Source organism: Ischnura elegans, chromosome 3 (genome assembly GCF_921293095.1).
Source record: "Ischnura elegans chromosome 3, ioIscEleg1.1, whole genome shotgun sequence".
NCBI classification, from domain to species: domain Eukaryota; kingdom Metazoa; phylum Arthropoda; class Insecta; order Odonata; family Coenagrionidae; genus Ischnura; species Ischnura elegans.
In genome coordinates, this window is record NC_060248.1 from 4,649,872 (window position 1) to 4,674,902 (window position 25,031).

The window sequence follows — 25,031 nt, forward strand, 5'->3', positions numbered from 1 at the left end:
TCTTGTGTCCGAAAACCTTGGAATTGACATCTTGGTTCAGATGAAATTCAGACTTTTTTCTATCTCGATTATTTTAAACATTGAAACCCCATTAGGCAAATTCAAATTTTTCGTTTTGGCCCACATTGTGAGTTCAAAAGGTCAAAATTGTAAAATTTTGCTCACACTCAACAAAACCTAGAACCTTTCCCCATAAGTGTGCCAATTTTCATGAATATTGCTCGATGAAAAGTTACTGAAATTACTGGTCAAAAGTGACACACGATCCTTGGGACAGTCTGTACAATGCCTCGCTAAAAGTTTTAATCATCATTAGTGCTTTAGGAAATGGGCTCAGTTGCAGTAATTTCTTCTCAATGGGTTTTTGCCTCGTAATTCGTCCTGAATTTTTGCCAAATGTTAGTCTTTATGGCGTGGGCGGTAGATTCCCGCACACGACACACTTGGTACCAAAATAATTATGCCCACCCCACCGTTGGTGCCACACAATGATGGTATTTTCATGAATGCCGGATTATTTGTTCATATAGATATAATAATAAGTATTGTTAAACTCAAACAAAGTCTAATGCTCCGCAGTACCACACGCAACCTATTGGAGTCATCAACAACCATTTGTAAATGTATTCCTGCATACATATATTGAAGATGCATTGGAGCAACGATGCATCGGAACAGAATAAACGAATGCCACAAGAATTCTTGACAACGCTAATTTCAAAACAATATAGAAAAATTAAATCCTTAATTAAATATGAGAGGAAATCAAAGATCAAGGATGGGGGCACAATGAAGAAGCGTCACATAGACAAGGTGGAGCAGGTGGAGGGGGGAGGGAACTTGCCTTCGCAGCAGAGCGTTGTTGACCTGGCTGAATTCCAGACACATGAACCTGCCACCCGGCCTCAGCACCCGATGCGCATCCTCAAGCACCTGCGACGAAACAAAACACACACTTTAAAGGAAACGCCTTGTCTTGCTTTGCGCGACTCCTCCCCTCAACGAGAAGTACTGAACGTACTCCCCATAAATAATTGATAATGAAGAAGCAGAGCAAGCAATCGCGGCATCACCAAATCGACACCTTGACTGCTCCACAATCATCCGAACAACCGAATCAAATTCAAGCCAGTTGGTGAAAGGGATGCAGGCACTGTTGGATGCGTAAGAATAATGGTACGAGGAGCATCACATGTGGATTATTTATAGAAAGAACCTAAGTTATGAAGTTTGGTAAAGCATCACAAGGTAAGGATGTTAGGCTCAAGATAAAAATTGCAAGGCTACAAAGGTAAGCTGGTGGATCTGTTCAACTAGTTGGGTAGCGCATTGGAGGAAAAATGGGAAGTATTGAAGAAAAAGTAAAAGTGGGAAGGGAAGGAAGGGGATAGGATGTTTGGACAGAATGAGAGGGAGTATTGAAGGGGAGGTCCACAAGGGAGAGGGGTGAGGGCCACAGCAATGCCAAACCTATGTTAATCGGCAGAATGTTTTAATGAATACATTTCCTTCAATGTATGAGATATGTAACCACTGTTTGGGTTAATTTATGAATGTGTTCCACCAAAGATAGATTGAAATCAATCCCTATTTTGACGTACTTTATAAAATCATACTCTTCCACACAATAATTATATAATGTTGGATTGAAACATGAAAATGATTTAATGTTGTATTCGAAATAAATAATGGGTTTCAACCACATTAGAAGAGATTAATTTTTTTAGTGATAAGGACTCAAATCTAGTATGTATTATTGTATTTAATGCAGAATAAAAGCATTACCATTATACTTGGAGAGCAATGTCAAGATTTGAGAATTCAGAAGACAAATCAATGCATGATTACATCAATAAGATGCAATGCTTCTTAAGGTATCAATTAATTCTTAAAATTATTTCTAATTCCTTCTTTGATTAATGCACCATATTTCTGAACTAAGTAATATGCATTTCTATTTATTATGTTCATAACTTTAATATGATATGATAACTTTCTTTGATTTTCAAGCATAATATAAGACAACTACAATTTATTTCATGGAGTTAGCATTATCTTTACGATTAGGATACAACTTTAACATTACCTGCATTTTTCCAGTAAATATATGTGTTGGACTAAGCAATTTTTCATGCGTGCAAAAGAAAGAGAAATATGAATAATTGAGTCTTTCCATATTCAAGTTACGGTGATGCTAAAATATACATAAATGATTGAAACTTTATACCGTGAATGTGGCTGTATACACTTATTAAGAACATGAAATCTTAAGAAAATGCTAATGGCAATAAATTATGGACTCATTCATGTTATAGGAGAGGACGAGTTTTACACCAATTTGTTGCGACTAGGGGCCAAGCCATCAAGTCTGGTGCATTGCACGGAGTCTTCAAGAGAGGGAACATTGATCATTCAGTTTCAACTCACAATCAGACACACTATGAAATGGAAGAAGATACATTTAAGATATAATAATTTAATGGTAAAATAATTGGATATTCTAAGTCAAATTACTACTGGAGCTACTGGACAATAAAGGTGTCAGCTATATTATGGTACAGCCATACTGAGAAATAATATGTAGCACCTTATTGACCTACCCTAGATGGGACTTTCTAGTCCCAATCTCGCCCAATAAAGACGTATTATTATTATTATTATTATTATTATTACCCCAGCGGGTGAAATCTCAGAGGTAATGAAATTGAGAGAAAAGAGATAGAGGAATTTTATACAAAATTTGATGAGACTGTTAGTGAACTTTATGAAGCAGTAACCAAATGCGATCAAAGCCAATATTTTCTCCATAATACACTATGCAAAAATGATTTACTGTAATAACATCATTATAAACTGTAGCAACAACTTAGGACTAATGGATGGAAATAGTGAGACAGCAAATTGAAGAATACCAGCAGGTCCATAGCAGAAAGAAGACATTAAAGATATGGATTTACAGTGGACAGCATTTGCTGGGTTCAGAGGTACAGAGTACCACGGAGTGTATGCGCACAGAAGTCATTCCTCCTTAAATTTTGAAATGCTCAAAGCACATGTCTGCCACACTCTAAGTGCAGAAAAGATGGTAGCCATTCAAACACACAATGCACATCTGAGATAATTAGCATTATGCATGAATTCCATTCACATACTGCTGCGTACAGCTGTAATTCTTGTTTTCCTGCATTATTCATAATGGACACTGGCTAAAGAAGCCAATTAACCCATGGCTGACAATTTTACATTGTGTTCCTCAGCGAATTGGATGGGTTCTGACACCTCTTGCAACCACCAACTGCTAACTTAAGTACTGTGGATACATCCCATTTGATAATATTCAGTGAGGAAAAGAAACACAAAAAGAAGGCATGCTCCCCAAGCTGCAGCCAAAACAAAGTCCTTATGCCTCTATGTGTGGATAGAGTACCTACACCTTCTAGTCAGCAATAAAGCAAATATTATAAAAGAATATTCATAAAAATTTCTTCAACATAATGTTATTGATGACTATTGAATTTAAGAGATTAAGGGCTACTTATATAAAGTTATCTAAATCTGATTCAGCTGCTTATGTTAAAAATGAAGAGAAAAGTTGTAAAATTTTGAAGTAGTTTTTTGGAATGATGTCAATAAATTTTCTAATTTTAACCATATGCATTCTGAAATGTTCATAAGAAACAAGAGAGTTTACACTACAAATAGTATCTGGGAGCTTTTTGCACATAATTTTGGATTGATTAATGATATGTATTAAGATTAAGTACCACTGAAGAGGTTAAAGGGCAACAGCTCACTCAGACCAGACGGTATGCCTCATACATTCTTTAAAAAAGTGTGTTAATACTCTCTCTAAACCCCTTGGTGTATTATACAATCAATCTTCAAATGATCAACATATGCCTTATACCTGGAAAAATCTTATATTACTCCTGAATTTAAATCCAGTAATAAGCATGATTTATTAAACTGCAGACCTATCACTATCATTGGATCCATTGTTAAATTACTTCATACATAATATTATGTCCGTAGGATTGACTGCAAAATGTGCCTCTTTCATAATTGAAAACTAGCACAGTTTTGTTAAAGGTGGATCAACCATGTTCAATCTCATTTTTCATATTTATGACGCTTTAAAAGTCTCAACTCAGGTGGATAGCATGTGTGTATCTGGATCTCTCCAAGGCCTTTTATAATGTAGATCACCATATTCTATTATTTAAACTCCATAGTCTGGGCATCAATTCTCACACCATTGGCTGGTTGAGGTCATATTTGAAAATTGTAAGTTGAGTGTTGGAATCAAGGGTAATGTTTCGTCTCCATTTGTAGCTACATCTGGTGAGCCACAAGGGTCTCCTTTGGGGCCTTAGCTTTTCTTTCTATTCATTAATGGTGTTTTATATGCCGTATAATTTACAGGAAAATAAAAAAGGAGACTTATTGCGAAGTGCTTCAAAATGATGTAAACAAAATGGCAGATTGGGTGTGGTCAAAAAATGGAATGGATATTAATGTAAAAAAGTGCAAGTTTATTACTTTTAGAAGGAAACTATGTGCAGCTGGGAGATACTCCTCATATTCAGGGTTGGTAATTCCGGAAAGCGACGAGTGCAAATACCAATGAGTGTATTTAATGAAAGACATAGAATGGGAGACAAATGTGGAGCAGTTAACAAAAAAAGGCGTTCAAAATGTTACAATGGGTGATCAGAAATCTAAAGGAAAGCGGTCACGTTACAAAGGAAAAGGTGTATAAAACACCATTCTGAACGATTTTAGAATACGCTTCACTAGTGTGGGACGCGTATGAAAAGGGGCAAACAGAATCCATCGATAAGATGCAAAGAAAGGCAGCAAGGTATGTAATGGGGAAACAAAGAAAGACCAAAAGTGTCACTAAAGTGCTGCAAGTACTGGGATGGGACTCACTAGGATGGAGAAGAAAAATAGATTTGCGCACTCTTTCCCACACTAACGGGGGAAAAGGCATGGAGGGAACAACGAAATAAGGTTGAAAACCCTAGCTATGTAGGTAGGAAAGATCACCAATGCAAGATGAAATGCCGGCCTCAAAGGACTAATGTAAAAAAGTTCTCATATCTCAGCAGCACGCTCAATGAATGGAATAGACTCCCTGCAGAACTGTTTCAGCCCCATCCTAGCAACATAAAGATTTTCAAGAAGAGGTGCAAAAAATTTATCTCGGAAAACCAATGTCATCGTTCATTATAAATTTTCGATTTGGCTGATCTAGTTTCATTTTGGTGATGAATTTTCATTTATTCCATTTTAATTACATATTAAGTGTTACCAAAACACAAATAGCAAACTTGTACCTTGTACAATATAATAATAACAATGATCAATTAAAGACAGGTGAGATCTTAAGCTATGGTGACAACATAAAAATTTTCTACTATGCAACATCTTTTTACGAACAAATTCTTTCTCCAAAAGATTTGGATAGCATTGTTGATTAGTCTACATTAAACAGATTGAGCTCGAATTGTGATAAATGTAAGGCTTCATCCTTTAACAGAAGTTTGAAAGACAAATTTAATTTCAAAAATACTGTTAATGTCATTGAACTAGTGATAGATAATGTAAAATTTGAGGGTCATATCTGATAAAAAAATTTAACATGTTAAGCATACTATAGGCACTGTCAGTGCCAAAAGTCTCAGTACTTTAGGTTTCATTAATGGATCTACAAAGAGGTTTCCAGAAGTACATTTGTTATTGATCTTCAAAAGTCTAGTCATCTTTATTGCATGGGTCTATCACGAAGTTTGAATCTGTTCAGCATTAAGTGCAAAGATACTAAACATTCAAAAGTGGAAAACCAATGAGCTCTAATGATTCAACTCATTCAAAAACAGTGCATCTTTCAATTTTCCTTCGATTGTTCATCTTCACTTTAAAAACAATAACATTTTCATTAAGAAAATAAAATTTGGTTTAATTAACAGTACTGAAGAATGTAATTTATTTCGTGCAGGAACACATTAATACTCTCTCAGGAGCAGACTTCTCCACCACATAATATAACTCCTTCTCCTGTAAATAGGCTAACAATTAGACCAAATTGGGATTTGATACCAGTGAATGTTTGTGCTGAAAATACATCATCAGACTTAAGGAGAGCTTTATATCAACAGATATTTGCACACTGTTAACGTAAGTCACTGTAAAATGGAATCTAATTCCAAATTTTCAATTTAGTGTAAATTTGAACGATACTTCAAATCCAGGCAGCTTTGGACCAAAGGGAGGGTTTCTGGATGTCTGGTCTTCAGCATGCTCAAAAAGTGGAACACTATATTTTGAGAATTTTAATGCAATGAAAACCATAACTCAGAAATTACACATGAGAGTCTGTTGAACATCCCCTAGAAGAACATTCATCACCTTAGATAGATTCAAGTACACTTCATTGAAGGAGGCAAAAAACTTGCCAAATAAGTCCTCAAATCACAACCGTAGCTTCTGCAGCATAAACTATATAGGCTTAATACTGGATGAGAATGAGCAATAAATACATCTTTTTCTTCATAGCTTTCGTTGACAGCATTTGCTAGCAGATGTTTGGGATATCTATCAATACCTTTTCCTCAGTCGGGCAGTAAATCCGTGCAAATGCTTCTGTATTTTGTTAATTAATTAATATATAAATGTATTCAGGCTCTTGCGCTCCATATTTGAGATCCCTATGTGTCCCTGCCCAGATAGTGTACGTTCATAGCGTGTGTTAACTTCCTACTCGTCCCAGAACAAGGCTCCGAGAGTGGTGCCACGAGGTCGAAACACTATACAGAGGAATTTTCAAACGCTCTGGATATCTGGGTTTTCGGGTTTCTGGATTCCGGATTTAAGGTCCTCAACTGTATTCACATTTTAGATTACTATTTTTATGTGTACATAATATACTTAAAAGGGCATTGACCTGTTGATTTTGAATACAAAATAAAAGTAAAATAAAAAAATATACTGCTATATGCATGTACTTTCTTACACTTTTTAAAATTTCATTTCTTTCATTGATGAAGCATCTGCAATGAAGATGCAGATGAGGTGAATGATGGATATGATCCTTCTCAGGGAGGCTGTGGGAATCAACAGCGCATGTCCATCATGGAAAATGGCTATTGTGGCCGAGGTGGGATGAATGATATAAAGGCAGTCATCAAGCAAGCCTCCCAAATAGGATAGCTAACAGTAGCTAACTCAAGTCATCAAACAAATTCAATAAATAGGTAAGAAGTAACTTATGATGGTTACTGAATTTGACACATGTTACGTATCATGTGGGTACAGTTGACTGGTAGGTGACAACCAATGTGACTAGGTCGTGGACTCTGGCAGGGGCGCAGCTAGGAATTAAGGGGGGGGTTTAGGTGCAACTAATACTGGGGTGTGTGGAGGTATGGAATACACACCAGGATAAGCGTTAGGTGCGAGATTAATAAATTGCGGAATTTTAAGATAAATGGTTCAAAATGGCAAGTTTTATGGCTTTCTCAGTGATATTGTATTAATCCTTAAACTATTCTTTTAGTAATATCGATCCAATTAAGTAAAATGGATTAAACTTAAAATTTTCTCTGATCTCTGGTGAGGGGGTTATCCCCAAAAGCCCCACACCATGTTCTTGAAAAACCCAAAAGACTATTCACTGTCAGAACCAAATATTCTACAAACATTGAATAGATATGCACCATTGATGCTTCCACACTAGGAAATAAAAAATGGAAATTCCTTTGATGTTGACCAACTGAAGGGCAACACGCTTTCTATTTCCAAACTTGATGACAAAGGCAATAAAATATCCATTTATGATGATGAATTTTCAATTGGAGGGCGGAGAAACATATTGATGCAAGTCAATTATTGTTGATTTTAAAATACCGCAACCAACTCAAAAATAGTTCAAGAAATACAATGGTGCAAGTCATAGTTACAAATTGGAACGCCAGACAGCAGCACATAGTGGGAGTTCTCAGAACAATTCCAACTTCTTTGCGAATTATTATTTAACTATTGAAAAACTTTGATTCTTGACTTATATCAACTTGTTTCTCAACCCTCCAACTGTTAATCTATAATGAGCTGTGCAAGTTGGTACAGGGGAAGGAGGTCTCAATAAGCTACAGCTGCATCTAAATGGTCAGATAAACAATGCAAAAATTTCTAATAATGCTTGGCACAGGAGACTTGGACATGACAGTATTGATGTAATGAAGAAATTAGCTAGATGTGTGGACGGTAGAGATTTGACTGAAAGATACATTAAGATGTATTCATTTGAATAGTTTTATAACACAAAACATCAGATGAAGGAAAACTCTCCAAGCTACCAATGTTCATGGTAACATTGTTAGGTATCCTTGCAAAACAAATGGTAAGCCAAAATGAACCTTGAGCATTATGATCATTACCAACAGCAAAAGTATACTTAAAACCAAAAAGAGTTCCAATGGTATCAGCAACCCAAACATTAACAGCTCCAGCATGATTAGCCTTCAAAACAGTACAATCCTTGATGATTTTCTCCACTGGTCTCCGAGGAGCCCACCTTCTTACAGAACGATACTTAGGCATGTTGTACCACCACTGCCGTCACAAGTGACACTCAGCTCTCTCACAGAGAGAGGCCACTATTATCTATACCGGATTTAGCGAGCGAGCGCCGAGGCAGCCAGTGGGATGGGGACCGGAAACTGACGTCACCATAGGGAATTTACATGGAGATCTGGACTTATACTTTTAAAGAGACTCTGAAAAATATTCTAAGTTCGGTAATTCCGTACGCTCTTAAGTTATTCTAGAGAGCTCTCTTGAGAGACCAGTGGAGAAATCATCAAGGATTGTACTGTTTTGAAGTATACTGTATCTGAGTCTCGTTGTGAGCAGACGTGTCTTTGTAGAGCTCCTCTCCTCGTGTGAGTTTGTTTCGCGAGTTTATGTGAGTGCGAGTGACGCAATGCCCAACTGCCCGAAGTGTCTTTTGGCCATAAAACGGGATAAAAGGTCCCTAAATTGTGCCACTTGTAGTGGATTGTACCATCTAGATTGCGTTTCAATGTCTGCTGAAGACGTGCAAGTGCTTGAGGAGCTACAGCAGTCCTGGATTTGTGGGTCGTGTCTCGCCAGCCAACGTTCTGTGCGAGGAGAGAATACCCCGTTGAAACCTCCAGCTGTCCCAAGTGATCCTTCCGCAGCGATGCTGTCCGAGATACTGGAACGCATGAAAACTATGCAAAGTGAGCAAGGTGAACTTAAGAAATTGGTTTCTCAAACGCAGGTTACTCTAGGTGAACATGTTTCAATTCTTACCAACATGAGTGAATCTGTGTCTCAGCTTAGCATAGAATTGAAATCTGCAGTTAGCGAAACCGCCACCCACAAGAAACTCGTGTGTGACCTTGAGGCCCGGGTTAACCGTGTCGAACAAGATTCCCTCAAAAACTCTGTGGAAATTCTTGGGGTTCCGGTAGAAGATGGTGCTAATGTTGAAACATTTGTATGTAAAATTGGCCAGGCTATGGGTTTGGAATTAACTGTAGAAGATATTGACCACGCCTACCCAATTAATACTCGTAGAGGGTCTCAGAATACTGGTGAGGCCCGACCTATTATCTTTGTCCGTTTTCTCCGTTCACGCACTGCTGAGGCCTTTATTCGTGCTCGTCGTGCTAAAGGTAAAATGTGCCTATCCCATATCGGGATGTCGGGATATTCAGCCAGTTCACCAATATACATTAATGAATCTCTCACCCCTGCCCATCGAAAACTTTACGCTGCTGCCAGAAGTCTTAAAAGGGAAGGGAAGTTCAAATTCCTCTGGGTGCGTGGCGGCCGAATTTTCGCCCGTATAGCTGAAGGTGGTGAAAGACTTACCATAAGCAACAATGGTGATCTTGATTCCCTAGTATAGCATCAGGATCTGAGTTCATGTGTTGCAACTTCTGTAAATCTAAGTCATAAATCTAAGCAGCATGAACTCCCTTTTGTAAAAATTTGCCACGTAAACTGTCAATCCCTCCTATGTCACATTGATGAATTTCGGGATTATTTTCTTACTGAATCTTTTGATATAATATGTATGTGTGAAACTTGGCTTCACCCTGATGTTTCGGATGATATGGTAAATCTATCTGGTTTTCACTTAATCAGGCATGATAGAATTGGGAAAAAAGGTGGTGGCGTTGGAATATATGTTCGTTCAAATCTGTCCGTGACTCTCCTTTCCCACTCCCCTCCTGCCTACTGCTCAACGCCTGAATACCTCATCGCTAGTGTTTCTGACGTCAACTCTGCCAATTTACTATTATGTGTTGTTTACCGACCACCCAAGATCGGGTTCATTTCTGATTTTGAAAACGATCTCCTAAGATTTCTCCCTACTTTTAAAAATGTTGTTATTATGGGAGACTTTAATTCTGACATGTGTGTTGACAGCTATGATAGTCGCTACCTTATGAATCTAGCCTACTGTAATAATCTCTACATGGTTCCTTACGATCCCACCCATCACACTGCAAGTAGTCATACTTTATTGGATCTTTGCTTCGTAGATAACTTCGAAATAATTATCTTTAGCTCTCAGTCCCCTGTTCCTTTTCTTTCCTCTCATGACTTCATTCTTATACATTATAAAATCAAAACCCTTCGTCCTTCCCCTGAACCGTACACTTTTCGTGACTTTAAAAACTTCGACGCCGAAAAATTTCTTGTTGATCTTCAGACTCGTAATTGGAGTGATCTTTTTAAGTTTGATTCTATTGAACAAAAAATGCAGCTATTTAACGCAAACCTCCTGGCAAGCATAAATTCACAAACCACTGTAAAGACCGTCTACCCCAAATCCCATCCAACACCATGGTTTACTAATAATATCTAATTCGGAATAATATCAAGGAAAGAAATCGTCTTAGGATAGCCTTTCTTCGCACCGGGAATGTTGACTATCAAAATAAATTTAAAACTATGAGGAACAAAGTTAAAACTTTGATAGTAAAGGCAAAGCATTGCTATTATTCTTCTCGTTTATCCCATGTTAATGAGCCAAATCAAGTATGGAAGCAGCTACGCCAGCTTGGACTTATCTCCAATAAGCAGCATTCATTGCCATTAAACCTCTCACTAGACCAACTAAACGATTATTTTACCTCTGCTTCTTCATTATTGTGGGGTAATGCCTCAGTAACCGACCCACATGTTCCATTCAGTGACTCCAACTTTTTCTTTGAACACGTTACCCAAGAAGTTCTGCAGAAATTCCTTGCTTTTTCTAAATCCAATGCTACAGGTACTGATGGTATTCCCATTGATGTTATTAAAAAATCATTACCATTAACCATACCTGTCATTCTTGATATTTTTAATTACTCACTCTCTTCCTCTAAATATCCCTCATGCTGGAAAACTGCTTTAGTTCGACCGATCAACAAAGTTAAGAAACCAACTTCTCCTTCGGATTTCCGTCCAATATCCATTTTATGTGCAATATCTAAGGTTTCCGAGCGAATTGTGCATCAACAAACTACAAATTACCTGACTGCGAATAAAAGATTTGACCCATTTCAATCTGGTTTTCGTCAAGGTTTCAGTACTCAATCCGCTCTTTTGAAAGTCACAGCCCAGCTAGCACACGGGAGACTGTCTCTGGAGAAGGGTAAGAGACCGAGAGGAGACGGCCGCTTTTCCTTGCGTTTCTTCAATTTTCGAGTGTACCCCCCTCCCACTTCCGCTTCTTTCCGAGGTCAACGCTTAGCTTTACCGAAATTACATTATCTGCCAGAAGCAGTTTGCTGAGATTGAATGGTCAAATCAATAATTTTAATTACTCCCTAATTTAATAGCTGTAATACGGTTTAGTATAACTCGAAATCAACAGTAATTAATATAGTTATACCGTTGATTGCGCCGACACCGGAAAGGATCCCTCCGCTGAAACGCATCCGCTTGGAAAATGGCCGAACATGGCACGTCCTGACTTCGAAGATACCAACACAGCGTTGTTATCCTCGTACCTGTTCTTGTTATAGCTTATTCAACTGCATATTCTATCACCGGTTTAAGGTAAGTACTATATTATGGTTTATCCCTGCCAATGTTTGTGGGTTTATCGTCATATTGTTTTCGCGTGTGCGCTATACTTCTCATGCCCGAAAGACTTGGATATTGGCGTTAAATGCTTAGAGAATTTGGTTCTCGTATGATTAATATTTGCATATATTTTCATTTTTTTTTACATATTCTCTTCGTAGTGGAAAATATTCGTTGTATGATGTGCTTAAGTATTTATCTCGAATAACTTAGTTTGTGTGTGTTGATATTTTCACTAAGAATGGCCATTATCCTTTCGACCTTACTATATTAGTTACTCGGTTGATTGTTAAGTTCCGTTGAATTCCCGTCAATGAGCAATGTGAACATCAGCTTTATTTTTCAGACATTAAAAGCAATTAAAATACATTTGCGTAATACCCGGCAAGCCACCATGTTGTGTCGTGGGGGTGAATTATTACCGACTATGCACTACATATCATGCATGTATGGAATTTGGAGTAGGGTAGTAGTCAAAACTTCACCATCTCGAAAGAAAAAAGTAGTAAGCTGGGGTTCACAATATATGCTTAGTCATCACTGAAACTGTTGACTTGGAATTTTTTGAGAGATTAGATAAAAACTCTACCAGCGACATCCACGATTCCCATTTCAATTCATTTAAAAGGCTTGTTACGATATTATAGTCATATCGCCGAAATCTCGCCGTTCTTCGCAGTACACGTTCTTGTTCATTATTTATGCAGGTTTAGTGGGAATCTCATGTACTGCTAGCGTATCCCGAATTAGGTCTGACAATAAAGAACTAGCCGATTTCTCGCTTTGTCACTCTGGATTGCATGAATATGAACGTATAATTCTTATGTATAAATAATTATCTCGTTTAGTGCTCGTGCGCCTAAGGGCTCATATGCCATGTGTGGACAGTGAAGTTATATTATGGACTTCAATAATTAGTTATCGTAGGAGTCCGTGTATGTTTTTGGAGAAAATATTACAAATCAACAATATGGTTTTCTGTTATAATTACCCGATGTTCTATTTAATCCAGGCTTTCCTACCTTGCTTTCTTGATTACCTGGAATTTATGAAATCATAACATTTCTTTTTTATTTCATGATTGATAGGTGATGTGTATTAATTATCAGGAGATGGAACCTCTTTCGCTGTTTTTGCTGTAACGTAATATTCACTACCAGGATGATTCTTCTGTGACATTGTGCCAGACATGCAGTTTTGGCAGATAAAACTTAAAAGGAAATGTTATTTATGGATTTCTAGGCAGGTGTGCCTGTAGTTTCTGTGTTGACATTTGGGTGAGGATGTTTAACTAGGTAAGTTACCCACTGGACTATTAATTGTTCTTGAATCTAATGTTAATGCATGGAATCATGCCGATTTTTAATTTTAATTAATATGTGATGTGTAATAATTTGGATGGAATTAGTTGGTGCAACCTATTTGATTTATTTTGGTGGTTTGCAACATACACAATGAGTATGATTCTCCAGTTAAATTATGCCAGACATTTAGTTTAAGCAAAAGCAGCTAGAAAGGAACTCCTTTTATGGATTCCTTGGTGGATGTTTGATGAAAGAATCCATAACAAATCTTTTTATTTATTGATTAATAGGTGGCATATGATAATGTGAATGCTGCAAGGTGATGGGACCAATTTGGTTTCTTTTGCTGGTGGACAACATGCACTACCAGGATGATTCGCCAGTGACATTTTACCAGGCGTGCTTAAAGAGGCAGTGTGAAAGGAAATGTTACATATGGATTTTGTGGCAGATGTGCCAGTAGTTTCTCAGTTTAAGTTTGGGTGAGGATATTAAACTTGCTAAGTTCACAGAAATATTATTTGTTATTGAATCTGATCTCCATTCATGGATTCATAACAATTTTATATTCTGATTAATACATCATATGTAAGTAGTATCGGGTGACGGATCCTCTTTGTTTTGATGTTAAACTTGCTAAGATTTTCACTGGAAAATTATTTGCTCTTGAATCTGATCTTCATGCATGGAATCCTTACAATGTCGAAAAAAAAATCTTGATAAATAGGTGATGGATCCTCTTTGGCTTCTTTAATGAGACTGTGCCAGTCCTGAAAGATTGGCAGAAAGCACTGGGAAGGAAATTAGTGGATGGATTCCTTGGTGTATGTGCGTATATTTTTTCTGTTATGGTTTGGTTGAAGATATTGAACTCAGGATTATACATTATTCATTCTTAAATCCACTGTTAATGTTAGGAATCTTAACTTTTTTAGCATAACTAGGTGGATAATACTATTATTTTGCTTAATTTGTTGGTATGATATTGAAATTCAAATGTAGTGGTTCAGAGAGAGCTATTTTGTAATTTAACCGTTTTGTCTAGGTTTCTTGTTCGCTTGTGGCACGTGGCTAGTGATGCATTATTTATTTGAGAGTCCCAATCATGCATGTTTTTCTAGAACAGTTTCCAGGCTTTGTGCCACATGACTTTTAGCAGCTACCATGTTACCATTTGGTGCACAAGGTTTATTGGATAGTGTACCCAGCTAGCACATTATAAGTCATTGAGATAAGGTGAAAGGAAGAAATTAGGAAGGCTCTCATCAAGTAAGTTTGTTATGGGTTTCTTATGGGCATGCTAAGGCCGACAATCATCCAGAGTAATGACAAAATGGATGCCAAACTTTCAGCAATTCCGTAGATGTTGTTTAGATTCCATCATTTTTGAGCATTCATTTAAGGGATTTATGTATAGGAATATTTTTTCCATTCTTGGAACTTCTATGAGTAAGTATAACATCTTACTGCTGTATTCATACTGGGTTATCAAGCCATAAATTAAAATTCATAAATGTTAAATTGTGTGGACCTTGAATAATTTCAGTTTTTCGTGCACATATCAAACAAGTTTTTCTACATAATAGGATTTTAAACTGGTAACTACACCATTCTCTCTCATCAGCTGCTGTGGTGTAGTGGCTAGAGTACAGAACGTCAGATACGTAGGTCTGTCATTCAGTTCTCCCTGATGTTATTTTCTTTCTGCCACAAGTATAAAGTACTAGTATTGTGCTTTATATCTTCACTAGCCAGTCGCTTGCCGTTATTAATTTTTTTCTATTTACGGGTAAATCTGTTATCAGTTGTTAAGCCCTTATAAAGACTCACTTAATTTCACCAGTAGCCTTTTAATTCATGTCGGGATGAGCTGCATAGCATATGTAGTATGCTGTTCAGCCGCCTTTGGTGCTCCAACAGAAGTGACTTACTTGCCTGAGGACATTTGATAGCATTCCTTACCTATTCTTCCCTAGCATCTTACCCTTGCCTTAAATTAGCTTACCATCTTACCCTTAGCTTATGATAAGCTGCTTATCAATTCTTTCCGAAAGAAAACCATAAGAAACTGTTATCTCTCTTACTTTGTGCTATCTGGGTAGGTAATCGAAGGTTATTTCTGAATATAAGCAGTAAATGTGGGTTATTAAAATATTTTTTTTGGATCATTCCATGTGAAATCACCCAGGAAACTTTCAAAACGACACCCACCAACTCTGATTTTAATAAAATTTTGGTCTCTTCCTACTATCACCTATTTCATTACTCATGTAAATATTTCCTCTCACTATCATAGCTTACAAGATACGAAGGGTCGAAGTTTGAGATGTTTGCAGGGGCAGCTAATATTCCATTGTCTCTGAAAAGTTATCTTGCTGGTGGATCGTGTATTCACTCACATGAAGCTCTTTCATTACCCTCTTTCTGCTAAAAAAAATCTGCCATTGTTAAGAATTGCACCATTCCCTTATGGGTGCTTGATGAGTTAACTGATTCCTTGATTTTTGAAGCCTGTGTACACATCCATATCACAAACTTTGTGGAGTAATTCTTTTGGCAATTTTTGGTCATCCTTTTTAGAGGATAACCTTTCATTGAGAGCTATTTTAACTCTGCTTTTAAATTTACTGCATGTGTCTCTACTTTCCTTTTGACGTAGGTTGATCTTCTGTGAGATGAAATACCATGCAATTTTAAAGGTTTACTTTGTGAAACACCAGTTTAGGTGGACTCATTTCACTCTTTAAGAGTAAGTTTAATGATTGAAGCATATTATTTGAGTAATTTTATCTAAATTAGTATTGTCATTTATCTTTTATCGTGCAGTAAGAGTCCTATGTATGGTTATACCATTTTTCTATGAACTAAGTACCTAAAAAATAGGTGGATTCCAGGAAAAGAGCATCATTTCAGTGTGTGCAAGCCATTGGGATCTTTTCCCCTCAGCTGCCGCAAGTTAAGTATTGTTCTTAACAAATAATACGAACTGGAGCCACATTCACCTTTACTCTGCATTTTTGTGGTAATTCTGAAAATATGAAGTAATGTTTTTATCTAAAAAAATCTGCTAAGTAACAAAATTTGACATTATTTTGGCTAAAGTAGCAATGCATGGGGAATGAAAAACATTATGTGGAAGCTTCCTACTTGGATAGACAAGGGGTCCAAATTTCATTCAAATTTATGTGGTTTTTGAGTTATGAATTTTTACCTTGTGCCCTGCACTCAGGAATTTGAATCCCACCACCGCCACTTCTGAGCAAACATCTCAATCTTCGGCCCCTCATGTCTTGCAAACTATGAGGGTAAGGGAGGAAATATTTTACATCATTCATTAAGTTGGTTGTAGTAGCTAGTGACAAAAATATTATAAAAATCCAAGTAGGTGGGTGCCATGACCTGGGTGAACTGACATGGAATGGCCCTTTTATGTGAGTCCTTTTAGCTCGAAAAATCTCAGCCTTTCCTTGTGCATCAAACTATTTTCAAAATGTATTAACCATATCTAGTGAGCATTGTATTATTATTTTGCTAGCCTGAGGGAGTACATGTTATACTGTCTCAAAACCACTATTAATATATTTTTATTGGAGTCATCGAGTTTCTTGATTCTGGTATTATGCTTCTACTTTTCAGGCCTTGATTCAGTCTCTTGATGTTCAGTTTACTTGTGAAATGCAATTGATATCCAATTGGGAGATACATTTGAAGCTTCACTTACATGATCTGACATTAATGGCAGTAAATTGGAAGACAACTTTGCCAACGTCAAGGTTCAACTGCTTACTGGACTCAGGTGGACATGGGTTCACTCAGGTTCATTAATTTCATGTCTCTGTCTACTTTCATTAAACAATAGATAGGGGATATCCGTCCCATTGTATTTGTAAATAAACCAATATTTGAAAATATATAAATTTTTTGCCTTTTCCTATGCTAATTGTATGTTGTTATTTTTGTTTCTCAATTCTCATCAATGCTGAAAGCTGCCCTGTGTTACAAATTCCGTAAGTAATATGCTTATTTTTTAGGTGAGGTTGTAGTTTGCATGTGCCACGGTTTATAAGTGGTATGGTTGCCAATTTTCTACGTATATTAATTCCAAAAGGGGGGCAGGGGTCGCTGTAACGCTAGTAGTACTTAAATATGCCACTAGATGGCGCAACCGGTTCACTATTCTCGTTCCTAGTTTGCAAACTTATCGCTTGATGGCGCATCAATCGGAAATCGGAGACCGTCTCTTGAGTAGTGCGGACATTTCGTCATGGGTTCGTCATCGTATCGTCCGGCCGTCTCCTTGTTGTCTCCGGAGACGCTTACCGCTTCCGGGAGACGGTCTCTTTGGTTTCTGTAGAGAGTCTCTAAGGATTCGGGGGAGACAGTCTCCCGTGTGCTAGCTGGGAGATGATGTACGAGGTGCAATCGATAATAAAATGGTCACTGTTTTAGTGCTATTTGATCTTAGCAAAGCTTTTGACCGGGTCAACCACTCTAAGCTTCTACAAAAAATGAAGTGCCTGAATTTTTCCTGCTCAGTACTAAATTGGTTCCACAATTACCTCATTGGGCGCCGCCAAGCAGTCAAAGACTCTAGTGGGAATATATCCAAATGGAATGATGTAACTTGTGGTGTTCCTAAAGGCTCTGTATTGGGACCTTTGCTTTTTTCCATTTATCTTCTTGATCTTCCTCACAACCTAAAGTATTGTAAATATATGCTTTATGCTGATGATTTGCAAATTTATCGACATTGTCTTCCTCATGACCTTGAAAATACTATTGAAAAAGTGAATGAGGATATTGCCTCAATATCAAACTGGGTTGTAAATAATTATCTAGTTTTAAACTGTTCTAAAACCAAAGCCATTATCTTAGGCTCCACAAAACTTATAAATAAAATAGACCTTGATTTAATCCCAAATGTCAAAGTGAGTAATGTTAAAGTTCCCTTGTCTAACGCTGTCAAAAATCTCGGCGTAGCCATGTCGAATAATCTCTCTCGGTTAAATCATGTTCAAGATATCTCTAAGAAAGTAAACCAAATTTTTTATCTATTTAAATTAAATAAAGAGGTCTTACCTATCGAAAAGAGGAAACTATTAATATCCTCCATTGTTTTCCTGCATTTCGATTACTGCTGTTTGGTTTACAACAATATCCCAGATGATCTAGATTTAAAACTCCAACGCCTTCTTAACTCCTGCGTAAGGTTTGTGTTCAACATCCGAAGAGATACCCATATTTCACCCTACCTTAAAAATATTGGTTGGCTTCATACTAAAAAACGCCGGAAATATTTCCTAGCAGCTTTTCTCTACTCACTGTTTCGTCACGAACAGCCCGATTACTTATATACGCTATTTAAAATTAAGCAACAAACTACTTCGATTACCACGAGATCAGATATAAATTTTATATATTATCCCGCCCATCGCACAACTTCTTTCCAGAAATCTTTCCAGGTTGTTGGGTCAAATTTCTGGAACGAGTTGCCTAAAAATGTGAAAGAAATTCGGTCTCTGAAATTATTTAAGTCAAAGGTCTATAGCTTATTGCTTACCGCCACGCTGTAATTTTGATTGTAAATTGTATGTCTTACCATTGTATACATTGTATAAAACTTGTATCATTGCTCACAATGAGTAATTGAGCAAATATATTGAAGTATATTTGTAAATTGTTTTGTTCTTAGAGGACATCAGTCCTAGAATAATAAATAATCTTTCTATCTATCTATCTAAAAAAAATTTGTACTTCAAGAAAACAAACTACATACAGTTCCACATGCTCAAACTACAGAAAGTGCATGCAACTTGTCAGTATTTGTGAGTCTTTGATTGTGTATCCAATGTCTTGGAGAACAAAAATGAACTTCAAGGAAAATTTGATGAAATAACTAAGGCACGTATTTTTTTGGGTTATTGTCACGATGTGTTAAAGTTGTAGTTTCATGCAAAATATGGTGATCTATGTAATACATTTACAGATCTCATGTGAGATAATTTTTAAGGAAAATAAGTCTTAAAGTTCCAGTCTTCTTGAGAGTTCTCCAAGTTGATCAGACACTGCCTTGGTTTCACTGGCTAACTCTGACGTCATCCTCGGGGCATTGAGTGTGGAGTCACGTGTGTGGAGGCTTCTATAATTCTGCCTGAGGGCACATCTGGAACTTGAATGGTTCATCGGTTGTTTCCCCAGTTTCTGAGACATACATTGAATTTCTTCAGCACCCATCTCCACATTCCCCTCATTATGAATCCCACATTGCGGGAATGTAAATATTTTTTTTCGCCAACTTAATCTCGATGGCTTGTTGGGTTACTCACTCCCAACATCCACTGAATCAGAACAGAAGCTAGGCATTGTCAAACAGGAAGAGTATCTCCGTGGAGGCTGTGTTTAGGTAAAGCTGACTCATTGGAATGGGCCAATGTTATGCACCTCTAGGGTTCTTCAGTTTGGGTCTCATAAGTTCAGCCAGCTTTTCCAATGCTGACTAGCCCATACTTGCAGGGGGAATCTGATAAATGCTAAGGGTATTCAGTCAGACTTTTTCCTTTACTCGCATGACTTGGTCCTGTAATTTCATTGATGGTTTGTGGACCCCCTTTATGTTTGATTTTACAAAGATTCTCGATATCTTTCCAGTTAAAGTTGAATGTGAATGGGAGGACATCTCTCGCAACTGGCTTCTCGATTTCTTCAGCCGTCCTTTTCCTCACCACACACCTGACGCAGCACTCAATGCCTGACTGATGACAATGGTGGTGTAAGCCATCAAAATGTTGACAATGCCTCATCAACTTTCCAAGTGGAATACCAGGGAAGACTTCACCCAGACTCATACGCTCATATAGAAACATGAAGACAGCTCCAGTTTATATGAGCTGCGTTGTGATACTACATTATGGCCAAATGGACATCAGTCTTCATTGCTGCATTTATATCATAGTGGCCTTCATTAACTTATCTTATGAATAAGTTCTTATGCATGGCAATGTGTTGAAAAAAATTTCAGTAGCGCCAATACAAGGGGAGTATAAAATATTTTATTTCAGAAAACTGCACAAAATATTGATACAATTTTTATCATGTGATTCTCACAAACTTCCAAAAAAGTGTAAATAGGGTCAATTTGTAGCTCCATCATATAATACATGTTGATGCCATAATTTGCAAGAAGAAAGTACGCACAAGAAGAATAGTTTGTGAATACCTGAAGCTAAGCCTTTCCTATACATATTTAAAAATAAGCGCTGGGGTGCGCGCACAATTAAGGATTACCATTGCATAGGTTATTACAAGGATTCTACTAAATAGATCAGTTGGACATTCTGTCCCTTTCCATGAAAATTCCTGTATTTAAAAACACACTGAAAATAGAATATTGAGGCCTAAAGTTTAAAAGTAAAATTATACACTTAATTTATATCTTTTTCTGTCAAGGGAATTCTTCATGAAAATTTGTGTAGAAAAGTTTCCGTCACTGCTCATTTGCGAAACGGAAAAGGGGAAAATTAATCTGAAAAACTTTACAGGAAAAATTAACTTGGTAGGAAATGGCGACAAGTTGATGACAATTACACGGCATACTACATGCTAGAGGCAGCATGATTTAAAATGCTGCTAAATTTACAAAATATCACTCATACTTTTCTTTTTATCAATAGTTCTCATCCCAAAGGTTAATAATGATGAGCAGTTACGGACCTGTAAAGGAAACCTTATAACACTGGGAATCACATTCACCAGTGATTCTGATTGGAGTTTCCTCAAGGGAAACGCAATGATTCATAGTACCGCGCTAACAATGCAGGAATCCCGAGGTACAATCATTTAAATTAGAAATTGTCGTAAAAATGCTCAAATTCAACATCTTGTACCCTCTTAACCTACATCTAAAAAATAAAAAAACTGCAAAATAAAATATGGCTGTGGGGAGTATAGAAAAATTTTGGGCATGGGAGCGACTTGAACGGTGCTCCTCCCATCACCTACCAAGTAGAGTCGGATCCGGATTTAAGGTCTTCGCATTTAACGTTTTTCTGCATTTAGCGTTTATTTTTTTGGGTCCCGATTCATTCCCTATTAGGACAATGTAAAAATTATCCGTATTTAGTGTTTCCGCATTTTGCGTTTTTCCGCATTTATGGTCGTAAAAATTTGTCCCGCTCAAGATTTTTTTGCCCGATTTAACGTTTTTTCATGGCGGTTCATCCAAATCTTCAAATTTATATGCTCATCAACAAGAACAGTCTCATGAAAGTTTACCAAGAGTCGATAGAATCAACCGGGGAACGCTTCTTCAACTGCTTTCTTCCGCGAGCGCAGCGCTGCGACCTTTAACTCGCAAGTTGGGTGATTTGTCTTCTCGTAATGTTTCGCTCCCCTTCTGATCCAAACACCAGGCTTTTTTTGTATCAGATCCGATCTAATGGAGCAAAGTCATCCCTTAATTACCTCGAACTACCTTATCCTTCACTTCATGAACTTGACTTCGATGATACGTGACGACTGATGACACGAGTTATCCTCCGAGGGCCGCTACAATAATGGTTTTCTAGAGGGTAAAGAGGAGGCCCAATATCAATTGCGCAGTTCACTAGAAGATTCTTTCTATAATCCATTCCAAGGTCAGTTTCTACGGAGGAACAGCGAAAGAACAGAGGAAGTGTTTCCCCTGTCATGACCGTGAGTGAGAGCATTCTTTCCCTACGGAACAACATTATTTTACATCGTAATTTAGATACCTCGGAGCCAATTTATCGACATGCGGCTGGTTGATATCGCTGTCGATTCAAAAATATTTATCTGGTGCTAATTAATGTCAAAAGAGAATGACAATCGGAGTTTTGACGAACTATCACGGTCCATGACTAAATAAATCGCTCATACTGGAAAAAAAATCACCGCATACTCACGGTAGAATAGATGAGCGCGGAAAAATACGAATATCCGGCAGGTATCCCTTGGTGGTTGACTTCGACATCATAACCCTGACGAAATTGCCAAACTCCAGAGGCTCTGACAATTTTTCGGATGAAATCCAGTTCTGTTGAAGATTAAACCTTTTCACTTAACAGAGTTTAGCTAATTGTTATTCAAGGTCCAACCAAATTTTATTAAAAGCTGCCGAGAAACAAGGCGAGTCGGAGTCAAGGTTATCAGCGCGCCGCGTAAGCAACTTCTCCCGGCTCCATTCGACCTGCATAAGGCCGCGGATATATGACAACGAATCTGGTGTTATCATCGAGTTGAATCACCATCGACTTGTACTCATACTAAAATAAGATTCTACTTTTTTGGATGACCTCGAAATCCAAAATGTGCGCATAGGAGGCTTTTTAAAGGCTCATAAATCCCTTGTTTCGCCGAGGCAACTGATAACGTTAAGTTGGCAAAATTCCAGAAAACCTCCCTTTTACTAGATATTCGGTAGTTGAGAATTCGGGATTAGCGATCTTCTGCTGTCCCTTTATTTCACTCATTCCTCATGATTTTTCGAGTACCTACTTACACCTTTTCTTATTATATTAGAAATGCTATAGTCACCTACATGTCACTTTTACAGAAAAAATTCTAAATTTCATCGAGACCACTGAAATATGCATAAAAATGGAATCACTAATGTCCATAATAATAATCTGTGTGGGAATGCTTTTAAGTTGATGTTTATTATAATTTTCTTAAAATATATCATTAAAACAATTGTCATCCTCTCATTACTTATTTTTACTACCCATTTTTTTAGCTGATTCCTGAAAAGTATTATCCAACCTTCACAGGGCAGAGAACATTTCATTAAAGAATTTTTTGCTGCATTCAGCACCTTTTAGTTACTTAAAATAATATTTTTTATTCATAAAAAGCCATTCCAATCATTACAGACCCTAAAACCTGACAAAAATGGCAGGTCCTCATTTAGTGTTTTAAATTTTGTCCCCCCTGAAAAACCTTAAATCAGGATTCTACTGTATTCCTCCACTGCGCTATTCAGACCTCAATTGTTGAAGGCAACAATTTTGATTAATTATCTTAATTGTAACACTGAGATGCTGTCTTGTGCTTCTCAATTGAACAAATTTTGATCAGAATAATCACTTTCTCAATAATTTAGCTTTTTATTCGTTTATATAATTATAACTTGAGAACGAAGGCTTTTGCATACTTCATGTTAAGGCTGGCTAGTATAGGAATATTATGATGTTGTTGCTCGAGTTGCCTGGGACTTCGGCATGATATCGTCCTTATAAGTTATTATTATTTGTTATTATGTTTCTAACTCAGTATTTGTATTTCTAAAGAAGAAAGAGTATACATTCATTTCAAACAGAAATTCTGTTAGGATTTGCTTACGTCCTTCTTACTTGACTTGAGAGGTTTTATGAAATGAGCTGCAGTTCCACTGATTTCAATCTTGCCTTAAACATAAAATGCATTGCCAACAAAAACATTTCCTAATACCATGTAGCCCACTTAATGCAAGAAGAGAATATAATTAATGATGCCAAGTAAGTATCCTCAATTCATCAGAGTATTATTTAAAAGATTGCAGCTAAATATGATTACATAATCATCAACGATATAGCAGCATAGATTTATTATATGCATTCACACTTATTCATCAGCCGAGCATATTATCAAACAATACCTGATGAAATCCAAAAATCATTGAAAAAGGGACTTATAGCAGGAATTAAGTTTTCCTTGTCATACTTTGAATACGTGGAAAGTAATACATCTTTACCAATTGACAGACAATGGAGAACTCTGTTGTTATTTACGCAACGATAAATGCCGATCAACTTTACTAATTTCATATTTTACACGTTTGCTCAGATATTTATATGACGAAACACTTGGAATATCAAAGCTGCCTTGTATCTTATGTCATAGATATTGTATTAAAAACATCAACTCGAGTCAATAGATGTAAACAAAAGTCCGCTATGTTCACAGTGAGCGACTCGCGATTTCCAGCTCCCTGAAAAGAACTAAGATCACTCAAAAAGAGCCAAACTACAAACTTTTTTAAAATCTCTCCGAGGAGTTACCCTCGATCTTTTCTCCTGCATAAAATGCTACAATGTGTTTGGGGGAATATCATGAACATTAATTTCACTTAAATGGAAGCGATCGAAGACTGAAAATACCTCACCCACCTAATGACCCGTTCTCCATATATGAACCACGAAGACTGGATTGCTGCATATACCCTAAAATCATATAGTTTCCGGTCACAATCTTTGTGGAGCGAAAGTGGCACTGCTCGATTTGTTGCACAACTTTTGCAAATGATAGTACAGTTCTATTCCTCATTCTGAGAGACTCACTGCTCTCTGCCTCTATTCTTTCACTAAGACCCGCATCTCAAAACCCTGGTACTGACTTTCTTCTTGATCTTTCCCATTTTATTCTCATCCACAGTGCCTTCTCTTTTAACAATGGCTACTGTCTGCAAGTGTCCGGCTGTGCAATGGGAATTATTTGTAGTCCTTCTTATACCAATCTTTTCCTAGACCTGTTTGAAGAAATCTTCTAAAAATTTACCCTCTAAAACCTCTTTTTGGCTCAGATACATAAACGCCATTCTTCTCATCTGGTCCCATGATATCA

At 37.1% G+C, this 25,031-nt stretch overlaps 1 protein-coding gene and 1 long non-coding RNA gene across 2 annotated transcripts in view; one reads left to right on the forward strand and one right to left on the reverse strand.

Moving 5' to 3' along the window:
• LOC124155343 (2-methoxy-6-polyprenyl-1,4-benzoquinol methylase, mitochondrial) overlaps positions 1 to 25,031 on the reverse strand; it is a 94,411-nt gene that overhangs the window by 61,628 nt on the left and 7,752 nt on the right. Inside the window, exon 4 of the mRNA XM_046529083.1 lies at positions 845 to 933. Within this exon, the coding sequence (XP_046385039.1) occupies positions 845 to 933 (89 nt within the window). The remainder of the gene's footprint in view (positions 1 to 844; positions 934 to 25,031) is intronic.
• LOC124155348 lies at positions 11,653 to 17,355 on the forward strand. Its single transcript, XR_006864174.1, has 4 exons — positions 11,653 to 12,084; positions 13,200 to 13,406; positions 13,706 to 13,897; positions 17,052 to 17,355. It is a non-coding gene; the product is annotated as an uncharacterized LOC124155348 (long non-coding RNA).